Genomic DNA, 22,273 nt, shown 5'->3' on the forward strand with positions numbered 1-22,273 from the left:
TATTCTATACTACACCACTGACTGTTAAACAGCCATCTCCAGCACATCAGAGGCTGCTGCCTATAGACATAGATTAGGAATCACTGGCCACAAGGAAATTAAACACTAGACACTTTATTAATGTCTCCGTACCTTGCATTACTCATCTCATATGTGTAAACTGTACTCTATACTATTCTACGGTATCAAGTGTCACTTTAATTGTATGTAAATATTGTATCACCCATCTCATGTGTATACTGTACTTTATACTATGCCACTGTATCTTAGTCCAATACCGCTCTGACATGAACTACCGTTCAAAAGTTTGGGGCCACTTAGAAATGTCCTTGTTTTTGAAAGAAAAGCAAGTTTTTTGTCCATTAAAAGAACATCAAATTGATCAGAAATACAGTTTCGACATTGTTAATGTTGTAAATTACTATTGTAGCTGGAAACAGCTGACTTTTTATGGAATATCTACATAGGCATACAGAGGCCCATTATCAGAAACCATCACTCCTGTGTTCCAATGGCACGTTTTGTTAGCTAATCCAAGTTCATCATTTTAAAAGGCTAATTGATCATTAGAAAACCGTTTTGCAATTATGTTAGCACAGCTGAAAACTGTTGTTCTGATTAAAGAAGCTTAATCTTAATCAATTCCTTACTTAGATGTGTATGTTTTTGGGGTATATATTGTGAAACTGTTAGATATTACTTGTTTGATATTACTGCACTGTTGGGAGCTAGAAGCACAAGCATTTCGCTACATCTGCTAAACACGTGTATGTGACCAACAACATTTGATTGGATTTGATATACTGTATCATTAGCCTATATAATATATAACGTGTCTTACTATGGTCATAAAATGTCCAATCAATAATTATGCAGACTAATAATTGTCTACTAGCTACAATGACATTGAGGTTAATTCAATTGAAATAATATTTTGATAATCCAACAATATTCAGCTCTGATTTTTTATTTACAATCAACCAATGGTCCGCGCCTTTGAAAAATCAAATGGTCTGCGGGCGCCCCTAGCGTCCAATAGTAGAACCGTGCCTCATTTGTGTGTGTGTGTGTGTGTGCGCTGAATAACGCCCCGCCCAGATTTGTGTTCCAATGCCTCCGTTTCAGCACTCTCGATTTGCTATCCTTGAGCTGCCTGCTACATTGACAACTTTCTGTGATATTGCGGAGAGTGGCTACGCGAGCAAGCATCACAGCCTATAGCCTGCTGCTACCCGGGGAGAGGCGATGATGGCGGCGGCCGTAGAGAGAGGAGGAGTGCGGGCCGCTTTCCTGAATCCAGGCAGCGGCGGCGGGATCGGTGGACCACCCCCGGCACCTATGGCTACTGCTCCTGGAGCCGCGGTTGGAGCAGGAGGCATGGGTTCGAATTCGGGTGGGTCAGATGGTCCCATGCCCGTGCCTATGAACCTTTTTGCAACGTGGGAAATAGACCGTTCATCTCCGAGTTGTGTTCCAAGGTAGGCTAAGCTACTTACATTGCCCAGCACACATGTAATCCTTTTTCTTTGTGAGTGGGCGTCTGTAGTAGTGTTTCCAATTCGGTGTGGTTGTTACAAGATAGCTAGGCTACATGTTTAGAACTGTTCCATGGTCTGTAGCAACAACCTCACACATCCATAACTGAATGACATTTGGTTGAGTTTGTTGTTGATGTAGGTCACTCGGACTAGACATTTAATTGCTCGGGATTTATCAAATCAAAGTCTGTTCTCGTAGTCTGCTTTGTTTATTTTAAGAATGTACGACAACAAAGAACAACATGACGATAAAGCTATCTTATTCCCACTGAAGGTTAGGCTATACGCAGACTGAACAAACGACCCCAAAAAAATATGTAATTGCATAGGCTAAATTGCTAGCTTGTTAATAATAATAGCCTACTTTAGTCTAATAATAGCCTACTTGTATTACTGTTTTGCTCTCCATAGAAAGCGTTTTCCTTGCATAGTCCCCTCTTGACTTTCAACGGGACACTTTCCCGTTATTTGATGCAGACAACCGTTATTCCAGGCTACATGGAGTTATTTTTCACCGCGTTAAACCGTTTGATATGAATTCCACGCACCCATAGCCTACATTCCAGACATGCATGGCAAAACAGACTTGATATGGAACTAGAAAATCTGTTTGCCAGGCAATGAAACTGCCTCGCGAATCAACAGGGAACTGCCAAAATAAAGGAAACACTTGAGTAAATGAGGAATACAAAGTATATTGAAAGCATGTGCTTCCACACATGTGTGGTCCCTCAGTTAATTAAGTAAATAACATCCCATCATGCTTAGGGTCATGTATAAAAATACCCATTGCCCATTATTTTGGCTACAATGGCTAGAAGAAGAGATTTCAGTGACTTTGAAATAGGTGTCTCAAATGAGCATAGGCTGTGTGCGTGTGTCGGTCACCATTTCTCAGCCCAATTGCGAACTGCGTAAAAATGTCATAATTCCGATATGACGTCATTGTTTTTGCACTTTCAACTGAGTTTAACTACAGCGCGGGATATGGTTTAATGTGCCAATAAATCAGCACAATATACTTTTTAGTTTTTTCAAATTGCCGGCATCTTGAAGCTTCATTAAAGTGGATCATGTAGGCTATACTTTGCTAATGACCATACCAAAAAAAGAGTGACAGAGAGCAATGTACAATATTGCGAACTTAGATAAACAAGGAATTTGTGGTAAGTGCATGGGGGCCGCCATCTTTATGCACCCCTGTTATTGAACACTGTCTGAGGCAGCATTTTCCTCCACCACCAACAAAACACCAAATTATGGAATTTCACATGGAAGAATGGTGTTGCAGAATCTATGACAAGGCACATTGAACCTATCCCGGCAGCTCATGGTGGCCCAATACCCTATTAAAGAGCCAGTGCAGTCAAAAACATGATTTTTCTGTGTTTTATATATATTTCCACACTGAGGTTGGAATAATATTGTGAACATGATTATAATACCCTTTTAGTGTAAGAGTTGTTTGAAAAACTGCCTGACATTTAAGCCTGTTTTGGTGGGATGGAGTTTTGGCTTTCCCTGTGATGTATTCCTTACACACCGATTCTGTTGCAAAACGTTTCTTAAACCTAAGAAAATGGAACGAAACTGGGAATGACCTACCTAAATTTGGCCAATGGAAGCTCCAGTTTACTGTTTGGACTAATGATTACACCCCTGGTGACATTGCCATGCAGTAAATTAGTTAATAGGCCTATTAAACAGAGAGTTCCAAATCTCTGCCAATAAGAGCTACTTTTCAGTTTTCCCCTCTCCACTCAGACCACTCCCAGACAGTCCGAGCAAAATTCTTGATTAAGAAATTGCTCTTTGCTAAGATGCTTTTTTTGTTTCTTTTTGAGAATTTGTAATTGAAAACAATCACAGTAAGGTACTTCATTGTTACCCAGAAATGATTTGATATTGAGATACAAATGATTGCATTTGACCTTTAAGACACTTTATGATAGTGTTTCCTTTATTTTGGCAGTTACCTACAGTATGTCAGCCTAATCTATTTGCTCTAATAACCCAGAAATCACAGGCTCAATGATGACAATAGAATTGGCTAATGATTACACCCAATAGCTCTCTTCTTGTATTTATAGGCTACTTAGCATTGTTTTTTGGTCCAACCCACTTACATTAGGCTTAGGCCTATTCACTCAACATTTGACAGCACTTTATTTGCACTGTCACAATAGTGTCATTAACATGTCATAGCATGTTCTTATTTCACCGAATGTCAAGTAACATTGTACAGAACACACATACAGTAGGTCTAACCACAGTCATAACTCTCTATATGCTTCATTGCCACATTTCGTGATTGAAACTGAAAATGATTTATGCTCTGCAGGCTAATTGAAGACAATTTCAATATCCATGATCCTAACTTTTGAACAAATTGTGCCTGTGTTTTTGCTCTCAGCTAAATGTATATTGTATGAGGTAACAGGCTTGCCAGGTTTTACCTGTTGATAAATGGCACGCCCTCTGTCATTACAGCAGTGACTTTGAGTTTTAGAAATACTTCATACATAAATACATTCTCATATATTTGATGTCCTTTTCCTCAATGTTCTTTATCATCTTTTTCAATCTATCCCCTTTAACTTGCAATCTTGAAATGTAACCCCCATGTAACACACACAAATTCTTCATGTATAGTTTAATAAAAAAAGTATTTACTTTGGCAGAGCAGAGTTGAAAGCGATTAAAAAAAATGCATATCATCGTATCATATTAGCTTTGTCTTGTTCTCGTACTCGCCTAACACATGTACACATACATTTTCAGTGGCTATGCCAGAAAGTGCCCCGCAGACGGTGAAAAGGAAAGGAAGTAATTGTGTTCACCGAGATGTTTTTTTTACTCTAGTGTCCTAAATCCACACTGCCATTTTCTCGTTCTCAGAATTCGTTCTATAACCCATTACAGCAGGGGTGTCAAACTCATTCCACGGAGGGCCTAGTGTCTGCAGGTTTTTGTTTTTTCCTTTCAATAAAGCCCTAGACAACCAGGTGTGGGGAGTTCCTAACTAATTAGTGATGTTAATTCATCAATCAAGTATAAGGGAGGAGCGAAAATCCGCAGACACTCGGCCCCCTGTGGAATGAGTTTGACACCTGTGCATTACAGGCTTGTGGGTACATTACTCCACTGTCACGCCCTGACCTTAGTTCCTTTGTTATGTCTCTATTTTGGTTTGGTCAGGGCGTGAGTTGGGGTGGGCATTCTATGATTTGTTCTATGTTTTATATTTCTATGTATTTGGCCGAGTGTGGTTCTCAGAAGCAGCTGTCTATCGTTGTCTCTGATTGAGAACCATACTTGGGTAGCCTCATCCCACCTGTGTTTTGGGGGTAGTTGTTTTCTGTTGCGTGTCTGCACCAGCCAGAACTGTTTCGGTCATTGTCTTTGTTATTTTGCTATTTCAGTGTTCATTTAATAAATATGGACACGTACCACACTGCACCTTGGTCCTCTCCTTCCTACAGCCGTTACATCCACAGTAATTCACAGTAGCCTACCCCTAAACCACGGTGCATGAAATGAAGAACAAATGGGATCTAGCAAAGATATTCAGATGGAGGAAAATTACTTAATTTTTTATAAACGGAGTGCGAAAATGCATAGATTTTAATAACGCCTTTTTTTGAAATTCTAATATAGGCTTGTCCTTTAAGATTGGCTGAGCATCTTTTCTAGATCCAATTTGTTCTTTATTTTATGCATCTTTTATTTAACTTTTCCCCAAATATGTTTTTTAGAGATACATTTTTCAATTTACAATTGAAGTCGGAAATTTACATACACCTTAGCCAAATACATTTCAACTCAGTTTTTCACAATTCCCGACATTTAATCCTAGTAAACATTCCCTGTCTTAGGTCAGTTAGGATCACCACTTTATTTTAAGAATGTGAAATGTCAAAATAATACTAGAGAATGATATATTTCAGCTTTTATTTCTTTTATCACATTCCCAGTGGGTCAGAAGTTTACATACACTCAATTAGTATTTGGTAGCATTGCCTTTAAATTGTTTAACTTGGGTCAAACGTTTCGGATAGCCTTCCACAAGCTTCCCACAATAAGTTCGGTGAATTTTGGCCCATTCCTCCTGACAGAGCTGGTGTAACTGAGTCAGTTTTGTTGGATTCTTGCTCGCACACGCTTTTTCAGTTCTGCCCACAAATTTTCTATAGGATTGAGGTCAGGGCTTTGTGATGGCCACTCCAATACCTTGACAATGTTGTCCTTAAGCCATTTTGCCACAACTTTGGAAGTATGCTTGGGGTCATTGTCCATTTGGAAGACCCATTTGCGACCAAGCTTTAACTTCCTGACTGATGTCTTGAGATGTTGCTTCAATATATCCACATAATTTTCCTTCCTCACGATGTCATCTATTTGTGAAGTGCACCAGTCCCTCCTGCAGCAAAGCACCCCCACAACATGATGCTGCCACCCCCGTACGTCACGGTTGGGATGGTGTTCTTTGGCTTGCAAGCTTCCCCCTTTTTCCTCCAAACATAACAATGGTCATTATGGCCAAACAGTTCCATTTTTGTTTCATCAGACCAGAAGACATTTCTCCAAAAAGTACAATCCTTGTTCCAATGTGCAGTTGCAAACCGTAGTCTGGCTTTTTTATGGCGGTTTTGGAGCAGTGGCTTCTTCAGGCCATGTCGATATAGAACTCATTTTACTGTGGATATAGATACTTTTGTACCTGTTTCCTCCAGCATCTTCACCTGTTTCCTCCAGCATCTTCACAAGGTCCTTTGCTGTTGTTCTGGGATTGACTTGCACTTTTCGCACCAAAGTACGTTTATCTCTAGGAGACAGAACGTATCTCCTTCCTGAGCGGTATGACGGCTGCGTGGTCCCATGGTGTTTATACTTGCGTACTATTGTTTGTACAGATGAACATGGTACCTTCAGGCATTTGAAAATTGCTCCCAAGACTGAACCATCCTTTTTTTCTGAAGTCTTGGCTGATTTATTTTGATTTTCCCATGATGTCAAGCAAATGGGCACCAAGTTTGAAGGTAGGCCTTGAAATGCATCCACAGGTACACCTCCAATTGACTCAGGCTAATTGACATCATTTATCAGAAGCTTCTAAAGCCATGACATAATTCTCTGGAATCTTCCAAGCTGTTTAAAGGCACAGTCAACTTAGTGAATGTACTGGAATTGTGATACAGTGAATTATAAGTGAAATAATCTGTCTGTATACAATTGTTGGAAAAATTACTTGTGACATGCACAAAGTGTACGTAAACTTCCGACTTCAACTGTAAATGTGTTTATTGGGGTTCTACATTTGAAAACAAGGATGGCCCAACTTGGACCATCATGGAGTTACAGTCAATCCTTCCAACTTCTCCGGTCTCGCTCCTGTGCTTCCCAATGCCCATGAACCTTGGCACCCATGTTTTGAACCCCATTGTTAAGAACTCGCTTAAAATCTGGTCCGAATTCAAAAATAACTTTAGCCTTAAACAAGCAAGCGGCTTCTCTCCATTAACATCTAATCATCTCTTCCCAGCGTCACATATTGACACGGCATTCCAGTTCTGGCATTGGAATGGTCTGGTGGTTTTTTGTGACCTATTTGTTGATAACACATTCGTCTCATTCGATACTCTGAGAGTTGACCATAATATTCCCATTACACACTTTTTTAGATACCTGCAAACACTCGAGCCTACTAAGTGTCCAGTTGAGAGGTGCTTAGATCTTAACCCTTATCTGAAGGGCACAATCTCCAGATTATACGACATAATACAGAACATTAATCCGCCTTCCTTTGCAAATACAAAACCTGCTTGGGAGCAAGACAGGTGGCGAGCTACCTGATGATATATGGCATAGTATTGAGCGTATCCACACATCATCATTTTGCATAAGGAATGGGCTTATTGGCACGATCGTTGTAATGATGTGAGACCAAGGCGCAGCGTGCATACTACGCCAAACCAACAGCGCTCTCTCTTCACTCTCCTCCAATTTGATCAACAACTCCTCGAAGGTCTCTGACTCACCCCTCAACTTAGCCGACTGCTCCATGTGCCCCCCCCCCCAAAGAAATTCTTGGGGGTTCTGTGGCCTACCTCCCCGACGTCGTTGCTGTCCTCCTAGGCGACTCCCGCCAAGGAAGGCGATCCTGTCCTGCCAGGATTTCCTCCCAAGTCCAAGATCTCTTCCCATCCAAGATCTCTTCCCATCCAAGATACTTCCTCCTCCTGGGCACGCTGCTTGGTCCTTTGTTGGTGGGATCTTCTGTCACGATCGTTGTAATGATGAGACCAAGGTGCAGCGTGCATAGAGTTCCACATAATTTTAATGAAGAGAAACTCACTCAACAAAAGCACAAACGAAACGTGACGCTACTGGAGTGCACAAAGGCAACTTACTGTAGACAAGATCCCACAACTAACAATGGGGAAAATGGCTACCTAAATATGATCCCCAATCAGAGACAACGATAAACAGCTGTCTCTGATTGGGAACCATATCAGGCCAACATAGACATACAAACACCTAGATGACTCACCCTAATCACTATCACGCCCCAACACAGAGAAAAACAGCTTACTATGGTCAGAGCGTGACACTTATTCAGTTTAAGGTTTTTCACCGTCTCCATTACTCAAATGACAGATTGGAAAAAATATACCCAAATGTTGACCCCAAGTGTTTGAGATGCCACAAGTCCAGCGACTGTGGGGCACATGTTTTGGTCATGCCAATCTTTGAGTGGCCTCTGGGACCCCAGAGGCATTCTCACATATGTGTAATACAACTGTTAGCCCCAACCCGGTCACTGCCATTTTTGGGGTACTTCCCCTAGACCAGAATGCTAACTCGCTGCTAGCTCACTGCCAGCTTGCCGCCTTGTCCTCTTTCACTGGAATTCTGCAAAGCCGCCCTCCTTTATGCAGTGGAGAAGGTTAGGTACACTGTGCATGGGTCCCGACAAAAGTTTGACTTAACCTGATCAGCATCTAGGGGCAACTTCACCCGACCTCGATTCCTCCATCTTTGGGGGGACAAGTATCTATTCATCCATAGAAGGACATTCTAGACATTTGAAACGTCTGTATGTTAAAAAGGAAGAGCTCGGCTTGTCTTCTGTCACATATCTTGGTCCAATCCACCTTTTCATCTCAGGCAAGGGGAACAGAATGGGTAGCCCATTCCAGAACAGATGGGAGGTCAGGGACCTCCACATACACATACGTGCACATGTGCATCAAACACATACACACTAAGGCTTGGAGATATGGCCTAAAAATCACATCTCGATCTTTTCAAAGTTATGGGCGATTCACGTTATACTGTATTCACGAGTCACTGAGCTTTTGAGTAAGGCCATTCTACTGCCAATGTTTGTCTATGGAGATTGCATAGTCAAATCAAAGTTTATTTGTCACGTGCGCCGAATACAACAGGTGTAGACCTTACAGTGAAATGCTTACTTACAGGCTCTAACCAATAGTGTGAAAAAGGTATGTGTGCGTGTGTGTGTGTGTGTAGGTAAGTAAAGAAATAAAACAACAGTAAAAAGACATTTGAAAATAAGAGTAGCAAGGCTATATACAGACACCGGTTAGTCAGGCTTATTGATGTAGTATGTACATGTAGGTATTGTTAAAGTGACTATGCATATATGATGAACTGAGAGTAGCAGTAGCGTAAAAAGAGATGTTGGCGGGTGGTGGGACATAATGCAGATAGCCCGGTTAGCCAATGTGCGGGAGCACTGGTTGGTCGGGCCAATTGAGGTAGTATGTACATGAATGTATAGTTAAAGTGACTATGCATATAAGATAAACAGAGACTAGCAGCAGTGTAAAAGAGGGGTTGGGGGGGGGGGGGGGCACACAATGCAAATAGTCCGGGTAACCATTTGGTTACCTGTTCAGGAGTCTTATGGCTTGGGGGTGAAAACTGTTGAGAAGCCTTTTTGTCCTAGACTTGGCACTCTGATACCGCTTGCCATGCGGTAGTAGAGAGAACAGTCTATAACTGGGGTGGCTGGGGTCTTTGACAATTTTTAGGGCCTTCCTCTGACATCGCCTGGTGTAGAGGTCCTGGATGGCAGGCAGCTTTGCCCGAGTGATGTACTGGGCCGTACGCACTACCCTCTGAGGTGCCTTGCGGTCGGAGGCCGAGCTATTGCCAGGATCTCAGGACCCATGCCAAATCTTTTTAGTTTCCTGAGGGGGAATAGGCTTTGTCGTGCCCTCTTCACGACTGTCTTGGTGTGTTTGGACCATTCTAGTTTGTTGTTGATGTGGACACCAAGGAATTTGAAGCTCTCAACCTGCTCCACTACAGCCCCGTCGATTAGAAGGGGGACATGCTCAGTGCTCCTTTTCCTGTAGTCCACAATCATCTCCTTGGTCTTGGTTACGTTGCGGGATAGGTTGTTATTCTGGCACAACCCGGCCAGGTCTCTGACCTCCTCCCTATAGGCTGTCTCGTCGTTGTCGGTGACTGTTGTGTCGTCCTCAGACTTAATGATGGTGTTGCAGTCGTGCCTGGCCATGCAGTCATGGGTGAACAGGGAGTACAGAAGGGTACTGAGCACGCACCCCTGGGGAGCTCCAGTGTTGAGGATCAGCGTGGCAGATGGCAGATGTGTTGTTACCAACCCTCATCACCTGCCCGTCAGGAAGTTCAGGATCCAGTTGCAGAGGGAGGTGTTTAGTCCCAGGTTCCTTAGCTTAGTGATGAGCTTTGAGGGTACTATGGTGTTGAACGCTGAGCTGTAGTCAATGAATAGCATTCTCACAAAGGTGTTCCTTTTGTCCATGTGGGAAAGGGTAGTGTGGAGTGCAATAGAGATTGCATCATCTGTGGATCTGTTTGGGTGGTATTCAAATTGGAGTGGGTCTCGGGTTTCTGGGATAATGGTGTTGATGTGAGCCATTACCAGCCTTTCAAAGCACTTCATGGCTACAGACGTGAGTGCTACGGGTCGGTAGTCATTTAGGCAGGTTGCCTTTGTGTTCTTGGGCACAGGGACTATGGTGGTCTGCTTGAAGCATGTTGGTATTAGACTCAATCAGGGACATGTTGAAAATGTCATTGAAGACACTTGCCAGTTGGTCAGAGAATGCCCCGAGCACACATCCTGGTAATCCGTCTGGCCCCGCAGCCTTGTGCATGTTGACCTGTTTAAAGGTCTTACTCACGTCGGCTACGGAGAGCGTGATCACACAGTCGTCCGGAACAGCTGATGCTCTCTTGCATGCCTCAGATTTGCTTGCCTCGAAGCGAGCATAGAAGTGGTTTAGCTCGTCTGGTAGGCTCGTGTCACTGGGCAGCTCACGGCTGTGCTTCCCTTTGTAGTCTGTAATAGTTTACAAGCTCTGGCACGTCCAACAAGCGTCGGAGCCGGTGTAGTATGATTCAATTTTAGCCCTGTATTGACGCTTTGCCTGTTTGATGGTTCGTCGCAGGGCATAGCGGGATTTCTTATAAGCTTCCGGGTTAGAGTCCCGCACCTTGAAAGCGGCAGCTCTACCCTTTAGCTCAGTGCGAATGTTGCCTGTAATCCATGGCTTCTGGTTGGGGTATGTACGTACAGTCACTGTGGGGACGACGTCCTCAATGCACTTATTGATAAAGCCAGTTACTGATGTGGTGTATTCCTTAATGTCCTCAGAAGAATCCCGGAACATGTTCCAGTCTGTGATAGCAAAACAGTCCTGTAGTTTAGCATCTGCTTCATCTGACCATTTTTTTTATAGACCGAGCCACTGGGGCTTCCTGCTTTAATTTTTAGCTTGTAAGCCGGAATCAGGAGGATAGAGTTGTGGTCGGATTTACCAAATGGAGGGTGAGGGAGAGCTTTGTACGCGTCTCTGTGTGTGGAGTACAGGTGATCTAGGATTTTTTTCCCTCTGGTTGCACATTTAACATGTTGATAGAGATTTGGTAGAACTGATTTAAGCCAAATCAAAATCAAATCAAATTTTATTTGTCACATACACATGGTTAGCAGATGTTAACGCGAGTGTAGCGAAATGCTTGTGCTTCCAGTTCCGACAATGCAGTAATAACCAATGAGTAATCTAACCTAACAATTCCACAACTACTACCTTATACACACAAGTGTAAAAGGATAAAGAATATGTACATAAAGATATATGAATGAGTGATGGTACAGAACGGCATAGGCAAGATGCAGTAGATGGTATAGAGTACAGTATATACATATGAGATGAGTAATGTAGGGTATATAAACATAAAGTGGCATAGTTTAAAGTGGCTAGTGATACATGTATTACATAAAGATGACAAGATGCAGTAGATGATATAGAGTACAGTATATACATATACATTATATTAAGTGGCATTGTTTAAAGTGGCTAGTGATACATTTTTGATCAATTTCCCTCAATTTCCATTATTAAAGTGAGCTGGAGTTGAGTCAGTATGTTGGCAGCAGCCACTTGATGTTAGTGGTGGCTGTTTAACAGTCTGATGGCCTTGAGATAGAAGCTGTTTTTCAGTCTCTCGGTCCCTGCTTTGATGCACCTGTACTGACCTCGCCTTCTGGATGATAGCGGGGTGAACAGGCAGTGGCTCGGGTGGTTGTTGTCCTTGATGATCTTTATGGCCTTCCTGTGACATCGGGTGGTGTAGGTGTCCTGGAGGGCAGGTAGTTTGCCCCCGGTGATGCGTTGTGCAGACCTCACTACCCTCTCCGTACTATAATTTCCCTGCATTAAAGTCTCCGGCCACTAGGAGCGCCACCTCTGGGTGAGTGATTTCCTGTTTGCTTATTTCCTTATACAGCTGACTGAGTGCGGTCTTAGTGCCAGCATCTGTTTGTGGTGGTAAATAAACAGCCACGAAAAGTATAGCTGAGACTTCTCTCGGCAAGTAGTGTGGCCTGCAATTTATCACAATATACTCTACTTCAGGCGATCAAAATCTGGAGACTTCCTTAGATTTCGTCCACCAGCTCTTTACAAAAACGCCCCCCCCCCCCCCATCTTACCGGAGTGTACTGTTCTATCCTGCCTGTGCAGCGTATATCTCGCTCGCTGAATATCCATGTCGTCATTCAGCCACGATTTCGTGAAACATAGGATAATACAGTTTTTGATGTCCCGTTGGTAGGATATTCCTGATCGTACCTCGTCTAGTTTATTGTCCAATGATTGCACGTTGGCGAGTAGTATTGACGGTAACGGCAGCTTTCCCACTCGCTTTCTGCGGGTCCGGACGAGGCATCCGGCTCTTCGTCTTCTGCGTCGCTTCCTTTTGCGAATAATTGGGATGTCTGCCCTGTGGGGTGTTTGGAGAATATCCTGTGAGTCCTGCTTGTTGTTGTTGTTGAAAAAATCTTTGTCTAATCCGAGGTGAGTGATCGCTGTCCTGATATCCAGAAGCTCTTTTCTTCCGTAAGATACGGTTGCAGAAACATCATGTACAAAATCATTTACAAAAATCGCGAAAATACCCACATAATAGCACAATTGGTTAGGAGAACGTAAATTGGCGGCCATCTCCTCCGGCGCCATCTGTGCTCGATTTTATACACCTGTCAACAATGGTTGTGGCTGAAATAGCAAACGGAAAGGTGCACACGGCACCTTTCCGTTTGGAGACAAAGGAGGAGGAGACAAAATCAAAAAGACGGAAACCTAAAAAAAAATGAAGTATAAAAACCTTTATTCTCGCGATACAGGCATCTGAAGCATTGCGCTAAAACATACATTTGAATGAATTGAATTAATTCATCACCCAGCCCTAATACATACACACACACACACACACACACACACACACACACACACACACACACACACACACACACACACACACACACACACACACACACACATTATATATATTTTTAAACAATGTCTCTGATATACCACTCACACCCACAGTAATTAAATGTGTGTGCTGAAATCCGGTTATCCAGCCAATAGCGCCTCTATTATTCATGTGGTTTCATTGGTGTTTAATTGGTGCAGGACCCATTATTTCTCATGGAGTGGGCTAGCTGCGTTTAAGATGGATGGGGTTTGAGTTAACTGAATGTGCTGTACGATATGGAGTGATCTATTTAATACTGAAAGTGACAAAAATACTATATAGGCTAATGTATAGTACGATAACCAGCGATTCTCAAATGCGTCCTGTATGGAAAATGGAATGGGTTTCTCAACTAATACTCGCAACTAATGCTAATCAAAACCAACATGCCCACTGTTGCATACTTTGTATTTGGTTAAAGGCAAACAGCAGGGGTGATCCCAAATGGCACCCGATACCCAATATAGTGCACTCCTTTTGACCAGGGCCCTACTAGGGAATAGGGTGCCATTTGAGACACAGCCCGTGAGTTAACCTGGAAGGAGGTCTTTGTAAAGCATTGCCCCAAAAAGGGGTTGAACTTTGGAGCCATTGCCCTTTAGCTTTAATATTTTTCCCTTCAATTTTAATGCTTAAAACATCAACCTACAGAATCCACTTAGTTCAGTAATAAAGCATGGCACTTTTGTAACCAAAGGAAAATCTACTCTATTACTTGATCTGGCGCTGAGCGCAAATCCCCGATTTAAAGATCCTGATTCCTTATCCCCTGTCAGTGGATTTGATGTCTGTATTCAGCTGGTGCTGATCTCTCTCTCTACATTCACATCTTTGTCATTTAGCCTGACGCTCCTATTCAGAGCGACTTAAAGTTAGTACATTCATCTTCAGATAGCTAGGTGGGACAACCACATATCCTAGTCATAGTAAGAACATTAATCCTCAATAAGGTAGCTATCAGTAAAGTCAGTGCTAGTAGAAAAAAAAGTATTTCTCTGTCTCGCTCTGACTCCTCTTTAATATTTTAAACTACTTTGGTAGGCAGACCTTGTGCGGAATTAATTGCAATTTGAAAGGGAGTGCTTACGGACCCCGACTTTTTTATACCGTGCTCTCCGAAGGCCAACTACTGGCTTTAAGGCAGATAACCGAACCCCACGGGTTTGAGTAAATTGTGAGTTTCTGATGTCATTGCCTCAGGCCCCTTTAATGTGTGGAATGGAACATGGTCAGAGCATTCACCCTCCTGACGCTAACCTAGTTAGCATTCGATACACACACGTTGTTGAATGCCAATGCTTTTGACATTGTGTTGTTATTTGCGGCCTGTTTTTGTGGTGAATATTTCCAAATCTGGTCCTTGGTCATCAGAAATGCCGACATATTATGCACATTGTGCAAATTTTTGTTATTATGCTGTCTGAGCTATAGTGGACAATCGCTTGTGTATTCTTTTCAAATCAGCTTTTAGGGCGTGTGTGTACGTGCATGTGTATCCAAGTGAAAGAGGCCCAGCTTCATATTGTTATTGGAGGAATTACCAAAAAGGCCTCACCCCAAATCAGAAGCACATGCTCTCTTTTCCAAAAACTAGCACAGAACTATGGCAATCACCTACAGGATCTTTGTTGTGCTTTAGAATGTGGAGGTGTGTGTGTGTGTGTGTGTGTGTGTGTGTGTGTGTGTGTGTGTGTGTGTGTGTGTGTGTGTGTGTGTGTGTGTGTGTGTGTGTGTGTGTGTGTGTGTGTGTGTGTGTGTGTGTGTGTGTGTGTGTGTGTGTGTGTGTCAGGAAAATAGTCTGGTCTAGTGTGGATAAGCTGAGGTTTACAACCCCTGCTGTAGAATGTGTTTCTTTCTGCAGCTGTTTCGACGCCAGAGTGCTAGACAGCTAAGCTAACATTTGGGTGCAATGTGAAACCAGGGCGTGAGCTCCCCTCAAAGGGAGAGCAATAGAGCACCAGCCGTTCAACGCTATAAAGTTGGACTTACTGTAGTAAAACTGTTGTTCCTCATTTCACAGATATTTTGTTGGTAGTCCTACTACACCAAAAATACAGAATTGAAAAATGGCTTATCTGTGAACGGTTATGACTCATTGCAAATTCAATCAACTAGCCACGTTGACACAAGAAAATCATACATTAAAATGTTTGTTGAAATACGCAAGGAAACTACGTTGACTCAATGACTCGCATCATATGAGACACTCTGCGTCATAGGATTCAAAATACATCATACCAGCTGTATTTCTGTATTTTGAAATACATTACATAGCAAGAAGTATATGGACACCTGCTCATCATGGGCATTAATATGGAGTTGGTCCCCTCTTTGCTGCTATAACAGTCTCCACTCTTCTGGGAAGGCTTTCCACCAGATGTTAGAACATTACTGTGTGGACCTGCTTCCATTCATTCACTAGCATTAGTGAGGTCAGGCACTGATATTGGGTGATCAGGCCTGGCTCGCAGTCAGCGTTCCAATTCATCCCAAAGGTGTTTGATGGGGTTGAGGTCAGGGCTTGTGCAGGCCAGTCAAGTTCTTCTAAACCGATCTTGACAAGCCATTTCTGTATGGACCTAATTTTGTGCACGCGGGCATTGTCATGCTGAAACAGGAAAGGGCCTTCCCCAAACTGTTGCCACAAAGTTGTAATTGTAAAGAATGTCATTGTATACTGTGGCGTTAAGATTTCCCTTTACTGGAACTAAGGGGCCTAGCCCGAACCATTAAAAACAGCCCCAGACCAGTATTCCTCCTCTGCCAAACCTAACAGATGACACTATGCATTGGGACAGGTAGCGTTCTCCTGGCATCCAATGGCGGCGAGCTTTACACCACTACAGCCGATGTTTGGCATTGTGCATGGTGATCTTAGGCTTGTGTGCGGCTGCTTGGCCATGGAACCCCATTTCATGAAGCTCTCGACGAACAGTTCTTATGCTGACATTGCATCTAGAGGCAGTTTTGAACTCGGTAGTCAGTGTTGCAACCGAGGACAGACTATTTTTACTCGCTACGCGCTTCAGCACTTACCTGTCCCGTTCTGTGAGCTTATGTGGCTTATGTGGCCTACCACTTCGTGGCTGAGCCTTTGTTGCTCTTAGACATTTCCACTTCACAATAACAACACTTACAGTTGACCGGGGCAGCTCTAACAGGGCAGAAATTTGACGAACTGACTAGTTGGAAAGGTGGTATCCAATGACGGTGCCACGTTAAAAGTCACTGAGCTCTTCAGTATGGGCCATTCTACTACCAATGTTTGTCTATGGAGATTGCATGGCGGTGTGCTCAATTTTATACACCTGTAAGCAACGGGTGTGACTTAAATAGCAAAATCCACTAATTTGAAGGGATGTCAACCTCCTTTTGGCAAAATATGTATATATATATATATATATATATATAAAGAGAAAGATACAAAGAGGGACAGGGGGAGATATAGAGAGAGATAGGAAGAGAGACGGGGACAGATATAGGAAGAGAGACAGGGTGGGAGAGAGGGAGAGGGAATGGGATAGGGAGATAGATAGGAAGAGAGATACAGTATCTTAACATGTATCTGACATGCAACACATTTTGAGACTATATCAACAATGGACTAATGAAACAAATACCAACATATCGTTTTTGGGTGGAAGTTCTTATGGATTGGTGTCACGTCTACGGGACAGTTGTTGCTCAATATGCATATGTGACTAGAACGTGGTTGTATACAACAACCAATTTTCCGGTACATATAAGTGTCTTATATGGGCAGAGAATTTATATTATTGTTAATCTAACTGCATTGTCCAATTTACTGTAGCTATTACAGTGAAAACATACCATGCTATTGTTTGAGGAGAGTGCACAACAACAAAACACTTATCACGGCGACAGGTTGGATACATCCACATCTGAAGGTAAATGATGTACTTACGTTCTGAAATCTTGTTCTGATTTGTCATCCTAAGGGTCCCAGAGATAAAAAAGGAAAAATCCTTTTTCATATCCTAAAAATATCCATGTATTATGCAAGATCGATTTTGTATTTCCACTCGTTCAACTTGCAAAGAAAGAAATCGGTGAAAATCGAACGCTAAACATTGTTTCAACCAGTCAAGTTAGGTTCGTATTTATTGCTCAGACACTCTAAAAAGTAACCAGCCTTTGCTATATCAGTATATCCAGCCTTTGTTATATTTGCTATATCAGTATATCATATGGCAAGCCAATTTTAGCCAGGAGACACGACATCATTGCGTGCCGATGAGACGGGCGGTGTTCACTTGATTGACTGTATCTTGATCCAATGACCATCTATCGTTTTGAAACCTAGCTAGCTAGATAGCCAATGAGCTGTGCTTTACAAGGGTATGTGATGCCCCTCCATGGGGTGAAAAACTTTCGAGCTAACCTCGCGCGTACAGCAGTAGAGTGGCCACTGGAAATCTATGCAAGAACATGTCGCAGCGCGTTATGCATATCTGTGAGTTATGAAAACAAAGTGTTACAATATGGCTACTAATACTGGAAAAGCTAAATCAAAGTCCAGGTAAACATATTTTGGACGATCTTACAGCCGAAATCTACCGGGAAAGTGTCACGGACTCAGTTAGTGAATATAGTTTAGACTCAACAGCTAAAGGAGAGGACGCGACCTTAGACTAAGTGAAATATGTTTGTTTTTTAAAAGCTCATGCTAATGCAGTTGTTTGAATGGTTGCATAGTATTAATTTGAGAGATTTTTGAAATATTTTCTTTGATTGCTATATGTATATATATTTAATATAATCCCTAATGAAATATGTGTATGAATAGCAAACTAGGCAACCGAAAGCCACAGCATGTCAAAGTCAACTTACAATACACATTGGGCTCCTGAGTGACACAATGGTCTAACACACAGTGTAAGAGGCGTCACTGCAGTACCTGGTTCGAATCAGGCTGTATCACATCCGGCTGTGATTGGGAGTCCCATATGGCGGCGCACAATTGGCCCAGCGTCGGCCGGGGTAGGCCGTCACTGAAAATAAGAATTTGTTCTTAACTGACTTGCCTAGTTAAATAAAGGTTACACACCACACTGACCAAAACGTTATTTTGTTGCCATTTACTTATGTCCCCATCATACATGTCATGCAGTGAAGTTTCAGCTCTGTCTGTCCGTGGCCTCTCTTCCTCTGTGCGCGCTGTCACTGTGACCGTTTCCATCTTGTCCAGCTGTGTATGTAACATTTCAGGTAAACCCTGTTTTTCGTCTGCATCGAAGTAGCGGTCCTTGTACTTTGTGTCGCCACCATGCTCGATACTGTAAAGAAGCTCGGAGAGAATACCACCGATTCGCTTGTTCACAGCCTCGAGTACTTTTGTACGTTTTAACCCCACGGTCTGTGTCGGCAGTTTTGTTGAGCAGGCGTTTCAATGCCATGACAGAGGGTATCACGTCTGCTGCAGACGCAGTTGAGCTTATTTCTCGAGTGGCGCTAGGAGTGTGTTCATGTTTCCAAGTTTCAAACATGTTCTCAAATGCCATTGAAATGGCAGCAGCGGTATGAGAACCAGCACATTCTTGAGCATGTAATACAGCTTTCCTCAGTATGACATCCTCGTCGACCCACTGTGCTGTCAGACTCAGCATGCTCACGGGACTGACGTCGCTGGTCCAAATGTCAGTTGTGACGCCCATAGCAAGTAGCATAATAAATTCCATTATCCTGCCGTTAATGAATTTCGCCTTCGAATTGTCTCGCTGAAATGTTCTTACTCTGTCAAATGACTGCTCAACTTGAACTTGTTTGGTTGTTGGAAGTGTGGGCTTTTGTTCTGTGTAGCGCTGTATTTTTCGTGGCGTCAATAGGCCATCTACTTACGTTATATAGGTATGCACGTCAGCTTTGACATCGGTTTTGCACATCGACGTTAAAATAGACATCGGGCCGATGCCGATGTTGGCATTTTTAGCTATAATCGTCCGATTCCGATATGCTCACCGATACATCGTGCATCCTTAGTAACCACCCTGATTAAACTAATCATTCAAAGACTTTGATTAGTTGAATCAGGTGTACTGATTGATGGGAACAAAATCCTCCTCCCACATCAGCTGTGTGGATATGAATGGCCACCCCCTGCTTCATGATGCACCTAAGAACACATACAGGGAATCACTTGAGATAGGCCTATGTCCGGTTTTTAACTCCACAGAGTAATAATCCATGTACAAGCCACCCCCATCTCCATTCAGGATGAAACATCCTGTCGTCCATGTTTTTATTGAATCACTGGGAAGGGCAGGGTGAGAGGTCCATCGGGGGTTGCAGGGGGGTGAGCCTGACTTATGGAATGCTCTGTCTCACTGTGCTGATGGCAGGAAGCAGGATAAGCATGGGGAAATAGTGCATTCCAGTATCCCGGGCTTACTTACTCTTGAGTTCCGACCAGCCATTAGTGGCATTAGTGATGCTGTGTGTGTGTGTGCGCGCGCGTGCGTGTGTGCGTGTGTGCGTGATAAACTTCCCAACCAACACAACTACAGAGATTTCCCCAGCTGTCCAAACATTGTCAGGCTAGAAGTGCTGAGTGATCAATACTATCATCTGTTAACTAAAAACTGGCCTCTGATCAGTTTTGATGCCTATATGAAGGGACAGAAACAGACGGATCGATACGAATGCTTGGCTCTGGTTTTAGGCCGGAGACTCATGTCATTGTCATCGTGCTACTTGTCCCGGACCTGTTGTTTTGGACTCTCTCTCTACTGCACCTGCTGTCTCTAACTCTGAATGATCGGCTATGAAAAGCCAACTTACATTTACTACTGAGGTGCTGACCTGTTGCACCCTCGACAACCACTGTGATTTTTATTATCTGACCCTGCTGGCCATCTATGAACGTTTGAACATCTTGGCCGTGTTCTGTTATAATCTCCACCCGGCACAGCCAGAAGAGGACTGGCCACCCCTCAGAGCCTGGTTCCTCTCTAGGTTTCTTCCTAGGTTCTGGCCTTTCTAGGGAGTTTTTCCTAGCCACTGTGCTTCTACATCTGCATTGCTTGTTGTTTGGGGTTTTGGGCTGGGTTTCTGTACAGCACTTTGTGACATCAGCTGATGTAAGAAGGGCTTTATAAATACATTTGATTGATTTGATTGATTCTGAAGCAGCGGTGTGGAATTGATGTGCTTAGTCTGTGGTCCGGTGGCTAAGGCCACAGATACAAACCCTTTCATTTGTTATCATTCCATCCGAGCCGTTAGAGCCAGGGCAATATTCTTTGAGGCAAAACTTTTTTATTTTTATAGATTTGCAACAGACAATATAAATTAGTGCTGCTTATAGGAGTCTGGGTAGTTCCATCCTGTTTCAGTCTGTTTTCTTCCATTTGGTGCCCAATGAAAACTGCGCTGTTGATTTCGTGCTGGGTTACTGGGCCCTATGTCTTCGGCTCTGAGTTCAGTCTTTATTGTGTGTTTATGGAGCACAAAGGCAGGTAGGAAACCACAGACTTGGGAGTGGGAAGAGCCACCATCTATCTATCTCGCCACGAAGCCAGCCATCAAGCCTGGCAGTCAGTTACTTGAAGATGTTCATTCAAGCATTTCCTGTGCTACAGCAGACTTGTAGGAATTTATATAAAACCTGAATTCAACTCTTGCTGTCTTCCTCCCCCAGCCAAACACTATAACTAATGTTATCACTGCAGATGTTGTGCTTGAAATTTGTTTTAGTCCAGCCCTAGTCAAATACACTAAAGACTGCTACACTAAAGTTTGACCTAGCTTGTGTCACTTCCTGTTTGACTCAATTCCTGCCCTCGGGGTGGCACGGGCATGAGTTAGTAGTGAATGGGCCTGGAAGAGAGTGGCTCTCTCGGCCACAAAACACACACACATACACACACCCAGTCTGTGATGACTCCGCTCCTGTTGTTTCATTCACATTTAGCTGGACTTGTCTCAGCAGTGCAGAACACAATGTTTCACTGCCGCAGGAATTTTTATTTTACCTTTTTAACTAGGCAAGTCAGTTAAGAACAAATTCTTCTTTTCAATGACGGCCTAGAACAGTGGGTTAACTGCCTTGTTCAGGGGCAGAACGACAGATTTTTACCTTGTCAGCTCGGGGTTTCGATCTTGCAACCTTCCTGTTACTAGTCCAACGTTCTAACCGCTAGGCTACCTGTCACCCCATTTACCCGTTGTTGTCTTAGCTCTCCCGATCAACACCTGTGATTGCTTTATGCCTCTCTCTAATGTCAGTATGCCTTGTCTACTGCTGTTTCGGTTCGTTTTTATTGTTTTATTTCACTGTAGAGCCCCCAGTCCCGCTCAACATGCATTAGATAGCTCTTTTGTCCCACTCCCCACACATGCGTAGATCTCACCTGGCTTAACTGGTGCCTCCAGAGATGCAACCTCTCTCATCGTCACTCAATGCCTAGGTTTACCTTCACTGTACTCACATCCTACCATACCCCTGTCTGTACGTTATGCCCTGAATCTATTCTATCATGCCCAGAAATCTGCTCCTCTTATTCTCTGTTCCCAACGCACTAGACAACCAGTTCTTATAGCCTTTAGCCATACCTTTATCCTACTCCTCCTCTGTTCCTCTAGTGATGTAGGTTAACCCAGGCCCTGTAGCCCCCAGTACTACACCTATTCCCCAGGCGCTCTCATTTGTTGACTTCTGTAACCATAAAAGCCTAGGGTTTCATGCATGTTAACATCAGAAGCCTGCTCCCTAAGTTTGTTTTATTCACTGCTTTAGCACACTCCGCCAACCCTGATGTCCTAGCCGTGTTTGAATCCTGGCTTAGGAAGGCCACCAAAAATGCAGAAATTTTCATCCCCAACTACAACATTTTCCGTCAAGATAGAACTGCCAAAGGGGGCGGAGTTGTAATCTACTG

The 22,273-nt window shown here is 43.2% G+C and overlaps 1 protein-coding gene across 2 annotated transcripts in view; it reads left to right on the plus strand.

Annotated features, from left to right (window-relative positions):
• Positions 1 to 1,067: 1,067 nt before the first annotated feature.
• Positions 1,068 to 22,273, plus strand: part of LOC129839163 (phosphofurin acidic cluster sorting protein 2-like) — a 93,726-nt gene continuing 72,520 nt past the window's right edge. The window contains exon 1 of one of the 2 annotated variants that reach the window (XM_055906457.1): positions 1,068 to 1,478. In XM_055906457.1, the coding sequence (XP_055762432.1) occupies positions 1,246 to 1,478 (233 nt within the window). In that variant the 5' untranslated portion in view covers positions 1,068 to 1,245. The remainder of the gene's footprint in view (positions 1,479 to 22,273) is intronic. The other variant, XM_055906464.1, reaches the window with a different exon arrangement.

The sequence above is a fragment of the Salvelinus fontinalis genome, chromosome 3 (assembly GCF_029448725.1).
Source record: "Salvelinus fontinalis isolate EN_2023a chromosome 3, ASM2944872v1, whole genome shotgun sequence".
Classification (NCBI taxonomy): domain Eukaryota; kingdom Metazoa; phylum Chordata; class Actinopteri; order Salmoniformes; family Salmonidae; genus Salvelinus; species Salvelinus fontinalis.